The sequence below is a fragment of the Lynx rufus genome, unplaced genomic scaffold (assembly GCF_022079265.1).
Source record: "Lynx rufus isolate CCGP_SWC_20201006 ecotype Redwood Valley unplaced genomic scaffold, mLynRuf1.p SCAF_1, whole genome shotgun sequence".
In the NCBI taxonomy this organism is placed as follows: Eukaryota; Metazoa; Chordata; class Mammalia; order Carnivora; family Felidae; genus Lynx; species Lynx rufus.
In genome coordinates, this window is record NW_025814823.1 from 136,883,735 (window position 1) to 136,899,966 (window position 16,232).

The 16,232-nt window shown below is 44.9% G+C and overlaps 1 protein-coding gene across 1 annotated transcript in view; it reads left to right on the forward strand.

The window, feature by feature from the left end:
- The first annotated feature begins 2,166 nt into the window (after window positions 1-2,166).
- MAP1B (microtubule associated protein 1B) overlaps window positions 2,167-16,232 on the forward strand; it is a 96,504-nt gene continuing 82,438 nt past the window's right edge. The window contains exons 1-2 of the mRNA XM_047068085.1: window positions 2,167-2,350; window positions 10,598-10,699. Coding sequence (XP_046924041.1) covers window positions 2,167-2,350; window positions 10,598-10,699 — 286 coding nt within the window. The remainder of the gene's footprint in view (window positions 2,351-10,597; window positions 10,700-16,232) is intronic.

A 16,232-nucleotide genomic window follows, 5' to 3' on the forward strand; every position in this document is an offset into this window, starting at 1 on the left:
TTCGGTGGTTCGTGGTCATGGCATTTAATTGCACTGACTCACACAGTAAGAAAGGTCTTCTGTTATTTCCATCCAACCTTCTGTTATGACATGGAGAACAACTCAGTTAGGTGGTAATGTGTCGTAACACCGCTCTAACACTTGCTAATCTCTGTCGTGAACCTAGAGAGAGCACACCTCCGGGTCAGAGTCTTCAGCAAATAACAGCGTAGAGCAGAAATTACATTACATTATTTTCATTATGTTTATGCTTAGGGATACCTTCTACTTATGTGTTATTAGTGTTTCCATTTATTTAGCAGTAAAGAATTTCACTAAAAAATAAATCTAAGTAAAAGGAATAGACCTACCGATATTACACAAATAAAAGTAAATGGTGGTTCAGAGAAAGGGAGGACAGTCATTAGATGCCAGCGGACTCTGGGAAACAATGCTCCTTACCAGAACTCATCACCCAATTATGGGCTTTGGTGCTGGCCTTACCTCTCTAACAGAAATTGAATGCCTCCCCTCGACCAAGAAGTAATCTGTTACTACCTCACTTGGGAACTCTTTGTCACTGTTCACTGGTGAATGTGGCTCACCAGTGAGCTTGTCACAGACCTCGACTGCTATGGGCCAGATGGTATCTTATTCCCCATTGATCAGACTGGCATGTAGAAAGGAATCATGACGTTTGGCTGCCTACCATGTCTCCCATGCCAGGGTTTCAGGAAAGAGCTAAAAGCAAAGAGTATATCGCCAATAAGTCATGGTGGTTAATAGGTAAGACAATGGGCTAATTTGGGAATCTTAGTCGATCCAGGTGTTTTTTTTTTTTTTACGAATACGCTTTCTAGTATTAAAAACTATACTGACTAGTCTAATTTCCACCCACTCCTCTTTCTTAAGCCTCTAATCCCTCAGTCTTTTATGGTAGGTAGATTTTGTCCCTTCTTCACCACCATGACCCCTTTCTTGGGACAGAAGCTATATTCAGTAGATCTGTGGGAAATGATTGTGGATGGGCTGCCTTTAAGCATTTTAATGTGTTCTAAACACAAAGGCAATAAAAATTCCCAATGCAATATATATATATACTTAAAGATATCCTTGTCACATGAAATAATTTTGCCTGTGTGTTCCCTAGGGAACTGAAAAGTACATAATAGTCACTGTAATCCTGCTGGGGTAGAGACAGTATCTTCTCTTTATTCTTTGTTATGCCTGATGCTATCTGTTCAGCATATAAAGAAAAGAAATCTGTATCTAGAAAAAAATGCATCTGTAGTCCTCTCATTTCCCGGGGTACCACGAAGCCAGTACGTTTTTGTTTTTGTTTTTTGTTTTTTTTTTTTTTTACCATTGGGACTTGGCAGACTAGTGTCCAAAGCCTGAACAATATTAGGCATCGGTTTGCATTTTTGATGTATTAAGTCAAGGTGGTAAATATTGGTAACTACGTCTTCTCAAGTCCACAAGGTCAAAGAAAAGACAGGTTCCATTTCCTTGGGCGGGGTACCCTCAGCACTACACCCGCTGTACTATCACAGCACCTGAGAATCTGGTTTCATCACAGGCGGGGACACTAGTCAGAGGCCTGACTTGTGCACCTCGCACAAGGTAAATCTCCCCACGATGAAAATGGAAATCCAAGCGGGGTGGGTGGGTGCCTGCAGGCGGCAATGGGTGTGTGGGGGGTGTAAGAGGGGGGGTGTTTTCTCCCTTCACGGCCGCAGCAGGGGCCCTTCGGGCCCCCCAGGCCCTTGACTCGCGGCCCTGCCCCGACCATTGTCCGCACACCTCTTCCCTCCAGCTTCCGGGCCGCGGGCGAGTTGATTTGCTGCAGATGACATCAGCCTTGGGCCAACGGCTGGAAGAGCGGAGGCAGCCACCGCGTGAGGATGTGCCGGGTGGTCCTTTCCTCCTCCTCTTCCTCCTCCTCCCGGCTCCGAGCCTAGTCTCCATATAAAAGCGGCGCCGCCTCCCCGCCCTCTCACACTCCCCGCTCCTCTCCGCCGCGCTCTCTAGGAGAGGGCGGAGGGGGAGGCGGCGCGCAGCGCCAGGAGGAGGGGTACGCAGGGGGCGGAGCGGAGACAGCACCTTCGGAGATAATCCTTTCTCCTGCCGCAGAGGAGAGGAGCGGCGGGAGCGGGACACTTCGCCGAGGCACAGCGGGCCGGCAGGATGGCGACCGTGGTGGTGGAAGCCGCCGAGCCGGAGCCGTCCGGCAGCATTGCCAACCCGGCGGCATCCACCTCGCCCAGCCTGTCGCATCGCTTCCTCGACAGCAAGTTCTACCTGCTGGTGGTCGTCGGCGAAATCGTGACCGAAGAGCACCTACGGCGCGCCATCGGCAACATCGAACTTGGTAAGAGGCCCTGCGTCCCCCGGGGACGCGCTCGAGGAGACTGGCAAACGCGACCCCACCCAGGGCGCGACGGCTGCCCTCCTCTTTAGGCGCGCCCCGCACCCACACCTCTCCCCGCTACCTCCTGCACTCGGTCCAGACGCTTTCCTGGGCTCATTTCGGAGAATAATGCGAATTATTAGATTTGAGACCCAGTGGGAGAGTCTCTTCTAACCTTGAGGGATATGTCATCAGGCTGGGTCTGCAGATACTGGCTAGCCACCGCCTCTCCAGCTAAATGAAATGCAGGTGACAGAGGAGCGGCGGCCACAATAAAGCCCAAACCGTAGGGAGCAAACGGGGGTGGGGAGTTGATGCAAACACCCCGTTCAGTCCTCCTCTGTCCCCCGCAAAATGCTGGGTGTCCCCTCTTCCCCTTGCCGGCAGACCCGAGGCTGAAGCACCATGTGCCAGGGCCCGCATGGGAATCATCTTCACCACAGCCACCTCAGCCCCCGAGAAATGCCTTTTCTGGCTTAAAACCTCCCGATTTGTTCTTTCCTTGCAATGACTAGGCTAGTCCTGGGGCCACGCCCGCTTCCCCCCCCCCCCCCTCCGCGCTTCACCCGGGACGCAGAGATGGAGAACCTCCTGCCTCCTGCGCTTGATTCCCAGACGGCTCCCGCCTCGCTACTGCCCCTGGGATCCTGGTTGCAGCTTTCAGAAAGGACAATGGGACCCCAAGTTGCGGGGTGGGGCTTCTTTCAAAAGTCTCAGCCTTGGTAGTGATGGCTCAGGGGGAAGGCGGGGTGGGGGGGGGTGGTTAGCGGGTAGGGCCAGCGCCTCGCCCGGTGCGCGCACTAGGAGCGCGCTCTGCAGAGGCCGAATAGCGGTTCGCCTAGAACCCTGGGCGGGGCCGTGAGGGCCCGCGGGGCGCAGCCTCGGGCGCGCTGACCGACCCGCCCCCCAGCCCCACCCGGGCTGCCGCAGTGCCCCCATCCGCTCGTCGCACCTGCCCCCCGCACTGCGGCGCCCCCGTCGGGCGCGGTCCGCCTGGTGTGCGCTCTGCCGGGGCCTCGGGCTTGGTGCTGCGCACCCCCACCTCTCCGTCAGCCCGGCTTTGTTGCGCTCGAAGCCCCCCCCTCCCCTCCCCGAGCAGGGCGCTCCGGTCTCTGCCTCCCCCCCAGTGTCCCGGACCTCCCCTCGCCGCTGACAGAGGTCGCCAGGTCCCTGCGCAGCCCCAGCCCGCGCTCTATTCTCTTGGGGTGGTGCTGAAGCGTTTCTGCCTGGAGACACCGGCTGGTGGGCGTGGTGCAGTCCGCACTGCGGTCTCTACGGCAGCCCGAGGCGGACAAAGGGCGTTCACGCAGCCCTCGATCCCCGCTCCCGGCGCACCCCCACCCCATAAAAGACGAAAGGAAGACCTTATTTTCGATGAAAAAATTAACGCTTGTTTTCTGCCTCTGCATTTGGAAACGGCCCCTTGTCCCCAGAACAAAAGGCTGCAGGGTGGGGACTGGAGTTGCAGACCTGGGTCTTTTGTTTAACTTTAAAGCACTGATTTTTTCCTTCCAGCTTAAAAAAAAAAAAAAAAAAGCAGAATGCAGTCGTGTTATTTTATTCGAAAAAAAAAATTTCAAGAAGAGATTTCAATAGTGAAATGCCTTCTTTGAGCATCTCAAAAACCCTTCATTTTCAAACGTTAGGCCTTTAATCTGATCTTAGTTTGGTTGCACATTTTCTCCTTGGAAATTTCCTACGTACCGACTTTGGGTGTGGCTGCTCTATGAATCAATGACTTTGGATTAAAAACAATTACTGTCCACACCATTGCCGCGGAATAATAATATATGAGGAGGGGCTTTGCTATCTGTAAGATTTTCATAACCTCCCGATGTGGTGCCAGGAGAGGCACCGTCACCCCCATTTTAGAGATGGGGACCCAGAGAGGCAGGACGGATAAGAGGACCCGCTCAAGGTCACATCATTCATAAGTGACAGAAGTGCCAGCACGGCACCATTACTGTTGTTCTGGTCCTGTCATGATGTTAGTGCAGGGCAGGATAACATCAGAGGAAGATCAAACACGGGTTTTCCCAGCTTGTCTTTGTACGGTCATCCACTTGTGGGCAGCGCCCCGTGCAGCGAGGTGTTTTAGCAATCACCTTCCACCGCTGCTATCTTCCTGCTTTGTTATTCTGCTGGTCACCCTTTCAGTACCCCATTCCTCAGGGGGTTTATTCAGTCCTCTTCTGTTTGAGGAGAAAATTGATGTCTCCAAGTACTGCCATGAAGTGCTCTCTGTCTTTACTCCTTTTCATACAACTAGCATGCAGTCATAAAGTTCAGATTTGTCTTTTTGACATTAAAATAAAAAAATATTGAAATAAAAATAGAGAGCAAAAGTCACCGATCGTAGATGAGGAGCCTAGTGAATTTTCACAAAATGAACACACCCATGTTATCTAGATGGAGAAATGGACATTACTGGCATCCCAGAAGCCTCCTCATGTTCCCTTCTCAATCACCATGCCTTCCTGATTTTTAATTCCCTAATTTGGTCAGGTTTTTGCACAAAACTCCAAAATGGCTGTATTGATCCCATTAACAATCAATCAAGCCAGGGGGAGCAGAGCCATTTCCTCACATGTGGGAGCAGATGCTGCTTTTCCTCTGGAGATTGCTCTCCTGGGTCCTGGGATCCCGGATGCAGCTCTAGCTAGCTACAGGGCCTCGTGGTACTAAGTGACACTGCTCCCCTAGCTTTTCAGACAGGCTGGGATGACTTAGCAACAGGGCAGGCTGGCTCTGTTTCCCTGTGCCTGACACGCTGCTGCCTCCGCCTGCGGATCCCAGCTGGGCCTCCTCCAGAGGTCACTCTGATACCACTGCTATTGTCGCTGGTGCCCGCGGGCCAGGGCCAGGTTGTGAGAAGCGCGATGGAGATGCTGCAGGGGGCTCCGCCTGGATTGTGTGCCGGCTGGGCATGCGGTTCGTCATTTGTTACGCTTGCGTCCTATTTCCCCTTTCGTCTTAACTGATGTTCTGTGGGTTGGGAGACCCTGGTGACTTGGAATTTTGCCATCTGATGACTGAGGGTTCTTTGGGGAGCCTAGAAAATAGATCCGTAGGAAGATGGTGATAATGCAATAAATTGACAGGCCTGAGACATCCCGATGTGACTGCTTAGGAAATGCTTTTTGAAACCAAGGATGAGAGATGGTCCCTCATTTTCTCAACTGTATTCAAAACGTACCATGTAAGGTTTGGTAATTTCTTCTCAAGTCTGAAACACTTGGATGGGTCTAGCTTTATTTTGTTAGTTATGCAGCACTTCATGCCTGACCATGGTTGCTACCACCAGATGCCATTCCTGGGCACCTCTTTGACCCTCTTCCTCATTAGCCCCCAACTTAGACTTAATAGCCATCACCATTTTTCGCAGAGCCTCACTTCTCTAGTGTATATTAGAACATAGAGTATGATGCATCCACGCCTTGCGAACTGAATTCTAGAGCCTATGAAAGGAGTTGTCACTGCTTCATTTTATTGCTTTACGGGAATCAAGACATCTAAGGAATACTAAGTGTCAGTTTGGTGCTTTCAATTACTGTGAAAGAGTGTAACTTTCCTGTAGTTAGCACTGGGAATCAGCAAGAATTTTTATAAAAAGGTAGACGTGTGTGACATTGACTCTCCTGAGTTTTTAGACGTAAGTTTAGCTGATAACATTGGAACTTTGTGATGTTACTTTATTGATTGTTTTCAGTTCAAGGTGGCTGAGAACCCAGGAAACATTTGGGTTTTAGTTTTCATTTTATTTTAACAGGGCAAAACACATGGTGGAGGTTAGAAGAAATGCTGGAGAGTGTTACATTTATTATGTTCATCTTTATACTTTTCAAAGTCAAAAGGCAGATGGATTTCTGCTTGTACTGCTTCATTGGTATTATCTAGTAAGGGCTCTGTGATCTATGCAGAAATCCAAGCCAGTCCTCAAACTTAAGGTTATTAGATTGATGATTCATGCTTAATCTTCTCTAAAGGTTTACTTTTTAAAGTAATTTCTAACTTTTAAACCAATAATAGTCATAAATCACTTCTTTTATTTGTTTCCAATGTGGGATGCTATCAGAAGACCTAAAAATGATTTATCCCCAATGCTTTGAAATGATCTCTAGGAGAGGTATTGTCTGCATTACACATAACATATATATTATGAACATCAAGTTGTTGGCTGAAAAAAAAAGAAAAAAGCCAATTGAAAGTTTGGTCAAAAGGGGAAAAATAGGAAAACTTCTTTGAGAGATAAACCTTGATTTTAGCTCTTTTTTTAAAAAAAATTCTGTTTCTTTAGTTTATGATTCAAATCTGCCCTCTGATCACTTTTTAGCATGGTTTTACAAATAGAATCTTACAGTTAAGTTAATCATTTAGGTACTAGCAAAAAAAAAAAAACATACAAGCCTCTGGATCAGAGCGATCAACTAAAAAGTTCATAGAAAAAAATCAACTTTCAAAGGCCCAAATAACTGTCAGAACTCATGTGCCATTTCAACATGTAATGAATGGTCATTTTGTTGGATTTTTCCAACTTATTGCCTCTTTTAGGAGTACAGATTTTAGTCTTTACATGAGAGGTGCTTTTTGAAAATTGTTGGCTTTATTAAGTGATGTTGTAAAATGCTTGCATGATTACTAACTTGGCAAGATAGAACCTGTATAAAGTAAGGGAAAGTGGTTCCTTATTGTTCATCCTGTTTTGTCTGGTAATGAACACATGCCCACCCCCAGCACGACACACACAACCTTTTCATTTCTCCCTTTTCCATCTGTAAATTTTATGCGCACTTTAGCCTCCCTTTTGTGCACTGCATTCCCCTGGATTCACAGAACTGAAATGGGAAGATCCTTTGTTACCCTCAGTCACCTTGGCTGGAGGACTGGCCTGCGGACAGTGATGGTGCCCTGTTCCATGGCTGGGCAACAGCCCCAGATTAGATGGGAGAGTTCTTAGGATGCCTCGCCATAGGCCAACTTCTCAGGGGTGACAGATGTCCTCTGGGCCCAGAAGTTTAATAAATGGAGGTTGACCTCCATTTGGTAGTTGTTCTGTTCTGGCCCAACCTAGGTAAGCCAGCACGGGGCACAGTCTTCGTAGAGTACTGGAGATGCAAAGGCTCAGGAAGTTTGACCTGGAGCATTTGGGGGGATAATTCTTTTTTTTTTTTTTTTTTTTAATTTTTTAAAAATTTATTTATTTTTTTTCTTTTCAACGTTTTTATTTTATTTTTGGGACAGAGAGAGACAGAGCATGAATTGGGGAGGGGCAGAGAGAGAGGGAGACACTGAATCGGAAACAGGCTCCAGGCTCTGAGCCATCTGCCCAGAGCCTGACGCGGGGCTCGAACTCACGGACGGCGAGATCGTGACCTGGCTGAAGTCGGACGCTTAACCGACTGCGCCACCCAGGCGCCCGGGGGGGATAATTCTTAAAAAGGCTAGGAAATTATCTTGCCTTGGCCTCTGTGGTATCCATGAGAGGCCAGGATGACCTGCTTCTGAAAGCCTCTCCTGAACCTCTTGATCAGCACCCTACTAGCCCCCAGCCAGGAATTTGGAGACAGAAGAATGTGGCAAGAGCCAAAGATGTCTTTCTGTCCTATGAACTTTAGAGGGCCCACTGTTGGCTTCCTCTTATGCACAGAGGGAAGATATTTAAACCTACTGAATGCAATATGAAACTTCTTTGAGAAATACTGTTTCTCTTTACTAGTATTATTCAGTGGAAGGTACGAAGTAATTACAAAATATGTTATTTCTAAAATTGGGATAGAAAGTGGCCTTGTTCCCAAATTTTCCTTTCCAATTAAAATAACCTTCAAATCCATTGTAGTCGTTATTTTATAAGTGGCAGTAGTGACTTATGCATTGTTAAGAAGGCATAATTTGGCTGGCTGGAAATCGCTCCCTTGAAAAGAGAACCCTAATTTTTTTCTTTCATTGGCATTATAAAAATGAGAACTATTATTTTTATCAACTGTTTCCTAGTGTAGTTTAAAAATTAATTTCTAACTGGTTTGTGTGTTTTGTGCTTTTTCCCTTGCTAAATTACAAATCATTCAGCTAGGAGTTTATGAAGTACAAAGCAAACATTTAATTGCTTGTGTCATGACGAGTTTATTGAAGCCGAAGGGAAAATGGCAAACAACGATGTAAGAGCACGTCTACCTAGATGAAGTCATTCAAGTGATGTAGCAATTTGGACATAATATAGAACAAAGGCCGAAAAATCGTATGAGTTTAATTTAAATACATATGTCTGCTTATTAACTTAGTGACCCAGCTTGACAAGCCAGGATACAAAGTGGAGCTCAGACCTGGAGCAAAGAGAGCCCACTTAACAATTACTAATTAAGCAGCTCAGACAGGAGCTCGACGGTTTTTCATACTAGCCGAGTATGTAGTGTATACATTGAAGTAAAATATTCTAATGAATTCAGGCCTCTCAACCTGTCAAGCTTTCTGTGAAACAAAAAGAACCCATTTATCATTTCTGGACTAAAAAGATCTGCAAAATCTCAACATGCCTTTCTTGTTAAAATTTAAATACTCCATTAGCACAAATGCAAGCTGAGGCTGTTGATGTTTCCAGGGAGACCCATAAAATTCTCCCTTATAATTTAACCTCTCTTTAGGAATGTTAACTCTTCCACACCTGAATTCATCCCATTTATTGTATGATAAATGTCTGCCTCTATTTAGTGGACATCCATCTGTGAAAATATTCCTCAGAGTAGAAAGGTGTTTGGCGTATAATCTGAAGATAGTCTAAATATGTAGTTAAGTGAGTTTCCATAATCTTTGTGTGATATATTTATACATATACAAGACATATACATATGTATATGTACACATGTATACGCATGTATATACACACATATATTTTGTTTCTTTGCAAGATAAGAAGACTGAACAAAATATAAATGGGGCTGAATACAGAGAAGCATTAAGGATTTACAGGTGTTCGTACTGCCCCAAGTCTGTTTGAATGACTCATGACCAGCAAAAAATGGTTAAATGACGTGTTTATTTAGAGATAGTTCTTCTGCTGTATTTTACCTAGAGGGTCAAGTCCCTGCTCTTAGTAGGTATGCAGTAAATGACTCTTGTCCCAGAGGGTTGTTCCTGGCAATTGAAGATGCTCCAGGAAGGGTACAATCATGGATGTTCCATAATGGCTCCACCATGAGCTACCTATTTGGGAAAGTATAAAAATACAGAAAAACAAACACATTCCAGACTTCTGTGGCTTCCCAGTTTTCCCTGGCTTGCTCCTCAGTTCTCCCTTCTTCCGTGTCCTCTGCGTCCCCCCTCTGGTCATCCCCTTCGGAAGGACAGGAGGAGAGGGGATGAAGGAGATAGTCCGTCCAAGTTCCTTTTACCCCAGCTATCAGCCTAGTGAATGGAATAGACAGTTTGTGGCCCCTGACTCTGTAGAATTTTTCTAAAGTATAAAATGTTGTCCCCCCGCCCCTTTTGTTTTTGCCTCGGGGTAGGAAAATTCAGTACAACTAACAATTGTGAAAGAAAGAACTACCCCGCTAAGCTTGTCCGGTAGAATAAATGGCGGAGGGGACAGATAGGTGAAGTCCTTAAGATTGAGATCCAGTCTTCTTATGAAAGGTCACACAAGCTTTGGATTGATCTGTAGGAGTTGGGAAACCCAGGTCAAAATGAGGTGGGTAAAGAAAAGAAACCATACGTGCACACAGAATGCACACGCACACTGCAGAAAGTACCATTTGAAAACCAAAGGCCTGGACTTGAATGCTCGCTTTCCCACCCTCGTTCTACATTTTCTTGCCACCTACAAGGGGACCATGGGAGAGGTAGAGGTTATCTCCTGGCCTCTTAACTGCAACAGAACTTCCCATCTCCCTGTCCTTTCTATTCATTCCCTCCCTAGAGTAAAGCCTGTCATTTTCCTAATAACTGTTTTCTTTACCCTCCCAGAAAAGCTGCATTTACGTTTTATGAGGGGCAGAAGTTCAACCCACACTGCTAGTCACCCCTCTCTTGTGGCCTGGTACAGAGACCTCCCCGGCCCTCCCATTTTGTGGGCATCCACTGCTAGCCAGCAAGCTCTTGAGAAAAGAGGTTTCCACATCCTCCCTTACAGCCTGAGAAATGTCACAGTGATGTTTTCCAAACCGCTCTGAAGTGACTAACTGGAACTCTGTCAATTCTCTTCCTTTTCCTCCCTAGGAATCCGATCATGGGACACAAACCTGATTGAATGCAACCTGGACCAAGAACTGAAACTTTTTGTGTCTCGACACTCTGCAAGATTCTCTCCTGAAGTCCCAGGTGAGGCTTTGGTTCAGTATTAGTCAGCCTAGACTTTGAAAGGACCTGGGGTGGGGGGGGGGGTGGGCAGGGATCGGCTGATGACTGGAAAGCTTTGCCTGGGGCATCAAAAAAACGTTCTTATTGCTAAAGATTTCTTTGTATTTGTTGTTATCAACGAGGTTAGCCAGAAGCACATTTTAAGAAAATCAATTGTGAGTTATCACTGTGTGGTTTATCAACTTTGCGGATTCTTAGTGAAAAGTTTTAAAGTTCTGGGGTACATTCTTTTTCTATTCCATTGCACTCTGACTTCAGGGGATTGCAAACTATTTAAATATTAACTTTATTCAAATAAATCTATGACTGTAAGTTGGATGCCCCTCCCTGCCCATGCCACAACCTCTTTCCCTCCCTAGAAAATGGAAACATCTCCATTTCAAAATGAAATATACCTCATCATTTCATCATTCCATTATCACTCACTTTTCTTGGTGCGGGTAAAAGAGTCTGAAATTCCAAACTGCTGTTAAAATAGCCTTTCTTTCAGAGATGGCAAAGAATTCTACAGAGTAAAGGTAAGGACACAAAAATCTCTTATATGTGGAAAGGCTACCAAGAGCCAGCTGCCTCACTAGGGATGTACTCTGACCTATGCCTCTAAGCCTGGGGATATAGTGAGACTCGCCCACTTTATCTTCCTCTTGTGAGAGTGACCTGTAGGTCTCTCTCTTGGTCACCTTTGAGGATTATGAGCGGAGGTGCTGGACCATAAAGACCCTGAACCTCCAAACCTGTGTTTCTCAAAAGCTCTGCCATTGATCCATCATAGACAACTGTATTGCATTTTATTTCTTGGATATCACTCAAGTTTATGTAAAGTGGTGAAAACTCTTTTCTATCTGCATTATTCTGTTGGATGATTGCTAATTTTATTGGCATTGATATAAAATCGGGAATGGGGCTCATACTTTTTCCCCCCCATTGATTACATCATATGCCATTAGCCTTGGACATGGCAAGAGTTGAAACCACTTGTAAAATGTCATCATTCCATGAATCACACTTGGCTGCAGCAACATGCCCACGAGACAATCCCAGTTCTTCGCTTTGAGTGTGAGATTAGAATAAAATCCCATACATTTCTGTTGTCCAAATGAATTGTTGCTTTCCAGCGTGGAATTGAGTCAATGTGCTAAGAAAAACATAGCAGGAACGGGTTCATTAAAAGCTAACTTGCTGCACAGCAATGTGAAAAAATCAGCTTTTAAGTAACTTTGCTTTGAGATCAAAACAGAGAGATCCAGAGACTATCAGACAGCACATGGTTTGCTGAAGTAAAGGTATAGTATATGGTTCCTTCTTACATTATTGTGTTGTGTTTTTATGTCTTGCACATCTCCGTAACTTTTAAAAACACCTCGTAAAAATAAAAATAAGAGAAGTACCCTTTTCAACAAGTATGTTTCAAAATGTAAAAGGCAACTTTTTGTTTTTTCTCTGTAGATTTTCTGGCTTTCTTATATGATTGTTTGTAAAACCACTTTTTTTTTTTTTTGTAAACAAATCATGTGATTGCCATTGTGTTCATTCATCCTTGGATTGACTTTGTGGAATGACAGCTGTGCATTGCAAAATGAAAGGCTACAAGAACCACTGAGGAATTTACCATTTTCGGACCAAAGATCTAAGATTAGTTTTGTGGACTAGGAAGGTCAGGTTCTCCAAATCACCACTTTAGCCCAGTATACCCTGTTCTCCCTCCTTTTCCTGCTATACCTGAAGTAGGGATTGGTTACCCACCTCGTTGTATCAGTGCTACGCTAGACACTCTGTTTAGACATGGGCCTCTGGACCCGTAGCAATCCTCCCATTCTTGCTGACTCCAGAAAGGGTGGGTATTATGACCTTCCCTTTTAAGCCTAAGAGTGCAAGGTGCAGGGCTGGGCCTCCCCACTGAGGACTGAACATCTAGAACAGAGCCACTGGAGTATTGCCCTTGTGTGGAGAGCGTTCACAGTGGCTTGAAGGTGTTTAACCAAGACTATAATAGATGGTGAAAGCACATGTCAGATTCATTTTCAGGTAAGTGTGTTTTAGAGAGAAGAGACGTTATGTTAGAGGACACACATGCCAAATTGGGGTGAGTAGACATCACAGGATGATCCTTGGCTTAGACCCAGTGAAGCCCTTAGCTTTTCCTGAACAAACTGGAAAGCTTTGAGGGGAAATTTGAAGTCTGTTTTTAAGTGGGTCCCAGTCTGGTGGTCTCTTCCCTACTCCCTGAAATTCTGTAGAAGCTAATATATGTACCTCAGGCCTCCTAAAATGGAGCCAGCTGCACCTCTTCCTTTAGTTTCAAGATTCTAAGTTAACCTAGAGTCAAGGCACACGATGAAGCGTGGGTTCGTTAAAAGAATAAAGCCATTCAGTTACAAAGTACTTAAATAGCACCTGCAAGGTGCCAAGCACTCTGGGGTCAGGGTGGGTGAACACAGTGATGAACAAAACCAACATAGTCACTATTTTACTTGTGGGAGAGGAGGCATCCAGCAGTCACATGCGGACTAGCATAACCTCCAGTGCGCTGCACCAATTCCAGTTTTTTATTTTATTTATTTTTTTAATTTATTTTTGAGAGAGAGACAGAGAGAGACAGAGCACGAGTGGGGGAGGGGCAGAGAGAGAGGAGACACAGAATCCGAAGCAGGCTCCAGGCTCTGAGCTGTGAGCACAGAGCCCAATGCGGGGCTCAAACCCACGGACCTTGAGATCACGACCTGCGCCAAAGTCGGGCGCTTAACCAGCTGAGAGACACAGGCACTCCTGGTTCGGTATTTTTTTAGGCTAGCAGAGTTACAGTGGAACGTTCGTTGTCTTCCCTGACACAAATAGATTGGGAGCTACGGTTGCTCTTACCTATTTTACAGTCATGTTATGCCTCTGTTGTTGTTTTTAAGGATTGGAGATGACTCATGAAAGACTGGTGATAGCCTCCAATGCAGCTAACAGATCATGCAGGTGGCACAGCCTTGTTTATTCTCTGGAACTAGTTTAACCCTTGTATTTGTTTTTAAATATGATTTTGAGATTCAGTTTGGCTAACTCTAAGACTGCAGGTCTCATTCAAGACCAGTCTGAAAGATTTAGTCATCTTGAACAAATACCCTTTGAGCAGGAATCTGAAATGTGAGTGCTTTCTCTGTACAAGGTGGGGTCATGTGGTATGAATGGTGAGCTGGTGGCTCCCTGGGATCCCTGAAGCTGTGTACTGGGATCCCTAAGCTCTCCCCCACTCTGACACACTAATTCTCAGAATGATCGGTCATCTGGATCATCTTTTACCCTCTGGAATGTGTTGTAGCATTGATTTGCCTAAAAGAACATTCAGTAAACCTCTGCTGTGTGCCCTGGGCAGGTCTGCTGCCTCACCCTATTGTAAGACCATTCTTGGCCACATCTAAGCTAGGGCCAAGCAAGACTAGTTATCTTGAGAGAAAAGGTTAGGTGGTCCATCATGAATGCTCTCCAGTCTTTTGCTCAAGTCAAGTCCAATAACTGAGTCTTTTCAAAATAGAGGAAATGTCTTGTTTCCTTATATTTATCAATTCAAATACTATCAAAAAAATTTTATTTATATATTATGGCATGTGTTTTGTACCTTGATCATGTTGAGTGAGAATCATTTTTGTAAGTCCCACCACAAGAGTAGCTAGGTCGACCGTGCTGTATAGAATTTATTTCACTCTCTATTCTTATTTGCTTCCCTGCCTAATGTTACTTTCGATCTCTTGTAATAACAGAGGAGGATATCTCCTAGGGGTTACAAGAAGTGCCTCATAATTATCTGTGTTAGAAAGACATCATTTTAAAACGGCAAACGAAGGGTGCCTGGGGGACTCACTCAGTTAAGCATCCAACTCTTTCATTTTGGCTCAGGTCACGATTTCACAGTTGTCGAGTTCAAGCCTACGACAGCGACAGTGCATAGCCTGCTTGGGTTTCTGTCTTCCTTTCTTTCTGCCCCTCCTCCACTTGGCTCTATCATTCTCTCAAAATAAATAAAAATAAAAATAAAAATAAAAAACTTAAAAAAAAAAAGTACTTCATCCCAGGGCAAGGGACACCAGACTGAAAATTAATTTCAATTTTTCCCCCATCATTTGCCACTCTGATCTGCCTGTTAAAATAATTTTAAAAACTTGATAACCAAAATTCATACCAGCAACATAGCATAATGATTAAGAGTAGAGATCCTGGAGTTAACCTACCTGAATTTTTTTTTAAGTTTATTTATTCATTTTGAGAGCGAGAGAAAATGCATGATGCGTGAGCAGGGGAGGGGTGGAGAGGGGGAGAGAGAGAATCCCAAGCAGGCTCCGTACTGTCAGTGCAGAGCCTGATGCAGGGCTTAAACTCACGAGAACTGTGAGATAATGATCTGAGCCGAAACTAAGGGTTCGACGCTTAACTGACTGAGCCACCCAGGAGCCCCTAACCTACCCGAGTTTTGATCCTAGCTCTGACATTTATTTGCTGTAGGATCTTGGGCAAGTTATTTAATCATTCTAAGCCTTAGTTTAAATGTCTGTAAAACAGGGACAGTCACTTCTACCTCCTAGAATCTTCATGAGGATCAAATGAGTTAATGCGTGTAAAGATCTTGTAACAGTGCTTGTCACATGGTAAAATGTAAACTAGTGTTAACATTGTCTCTTTTGTTGAAAGTCTATTTGCGTTGTGTATTTGCTGATTATTATTATCTGTGGGAAAAACTGGCCCGAGATAGCGGCTCCTTTTTGTAATAATATTAAAATTTTTATCAAAGATGTTTCTCAGAGAAACAATTGCCTTAGACTTGGCAGAAAGAAGACACATAACTGCTGGTTATGGGTCAGGGGCAGTAACATTGTAGGACTGAGTTTAGGAAGGTCCTTTGAGCACGAGAGCAAAAGGGAGGCAATCCGTGAAGGTGCTGGCATCACAGAACCTTTGGGCAGCACTGGGGACCATTTGTTAAAGGGTCTTGGTGTCAATGCCAAGAGGCTGATGTGGGTGGGGACACTAGTGTGCTTTCTCGCTGTGATAACCCATCTGTTGGTAACTCCTTCCCCTCCATTCTACTACTTGGTTCTCTCTCCTACCCTCTCCAATCAACAAGTGACCATAGCCTTTGCCAGTTTTAAGAAGCTGAGATTTCTGGTGGTTTATATTCTTAGTCAATTGGATACGTAGCGAGACCTTGGCATATTTATGTTTTGTCAGTAGTTTTATAATTCCTAGATCCCAAGATCCCAAAGATCTTCATGCAGGTGTGTTTGGGTGGTTCTGCTTAAGAACCTTCTCTCTGGAAGACAAACCGTGGCTGAGCATCCTTAGATTTGTGCTGCATGACTGCTAAAAATATCTGCCCTCTAGATTGGTTTCTGATGGAGAATTAAAAGCAAGCCTTTTGAATTTAAGTCATGCGAATCCTCTACTCCCTTTGACATTAATGAGGCAGGGTTTTAACAATATTTGCCAGGAGAATGATAAGAAAATGCTAAAATGCTCT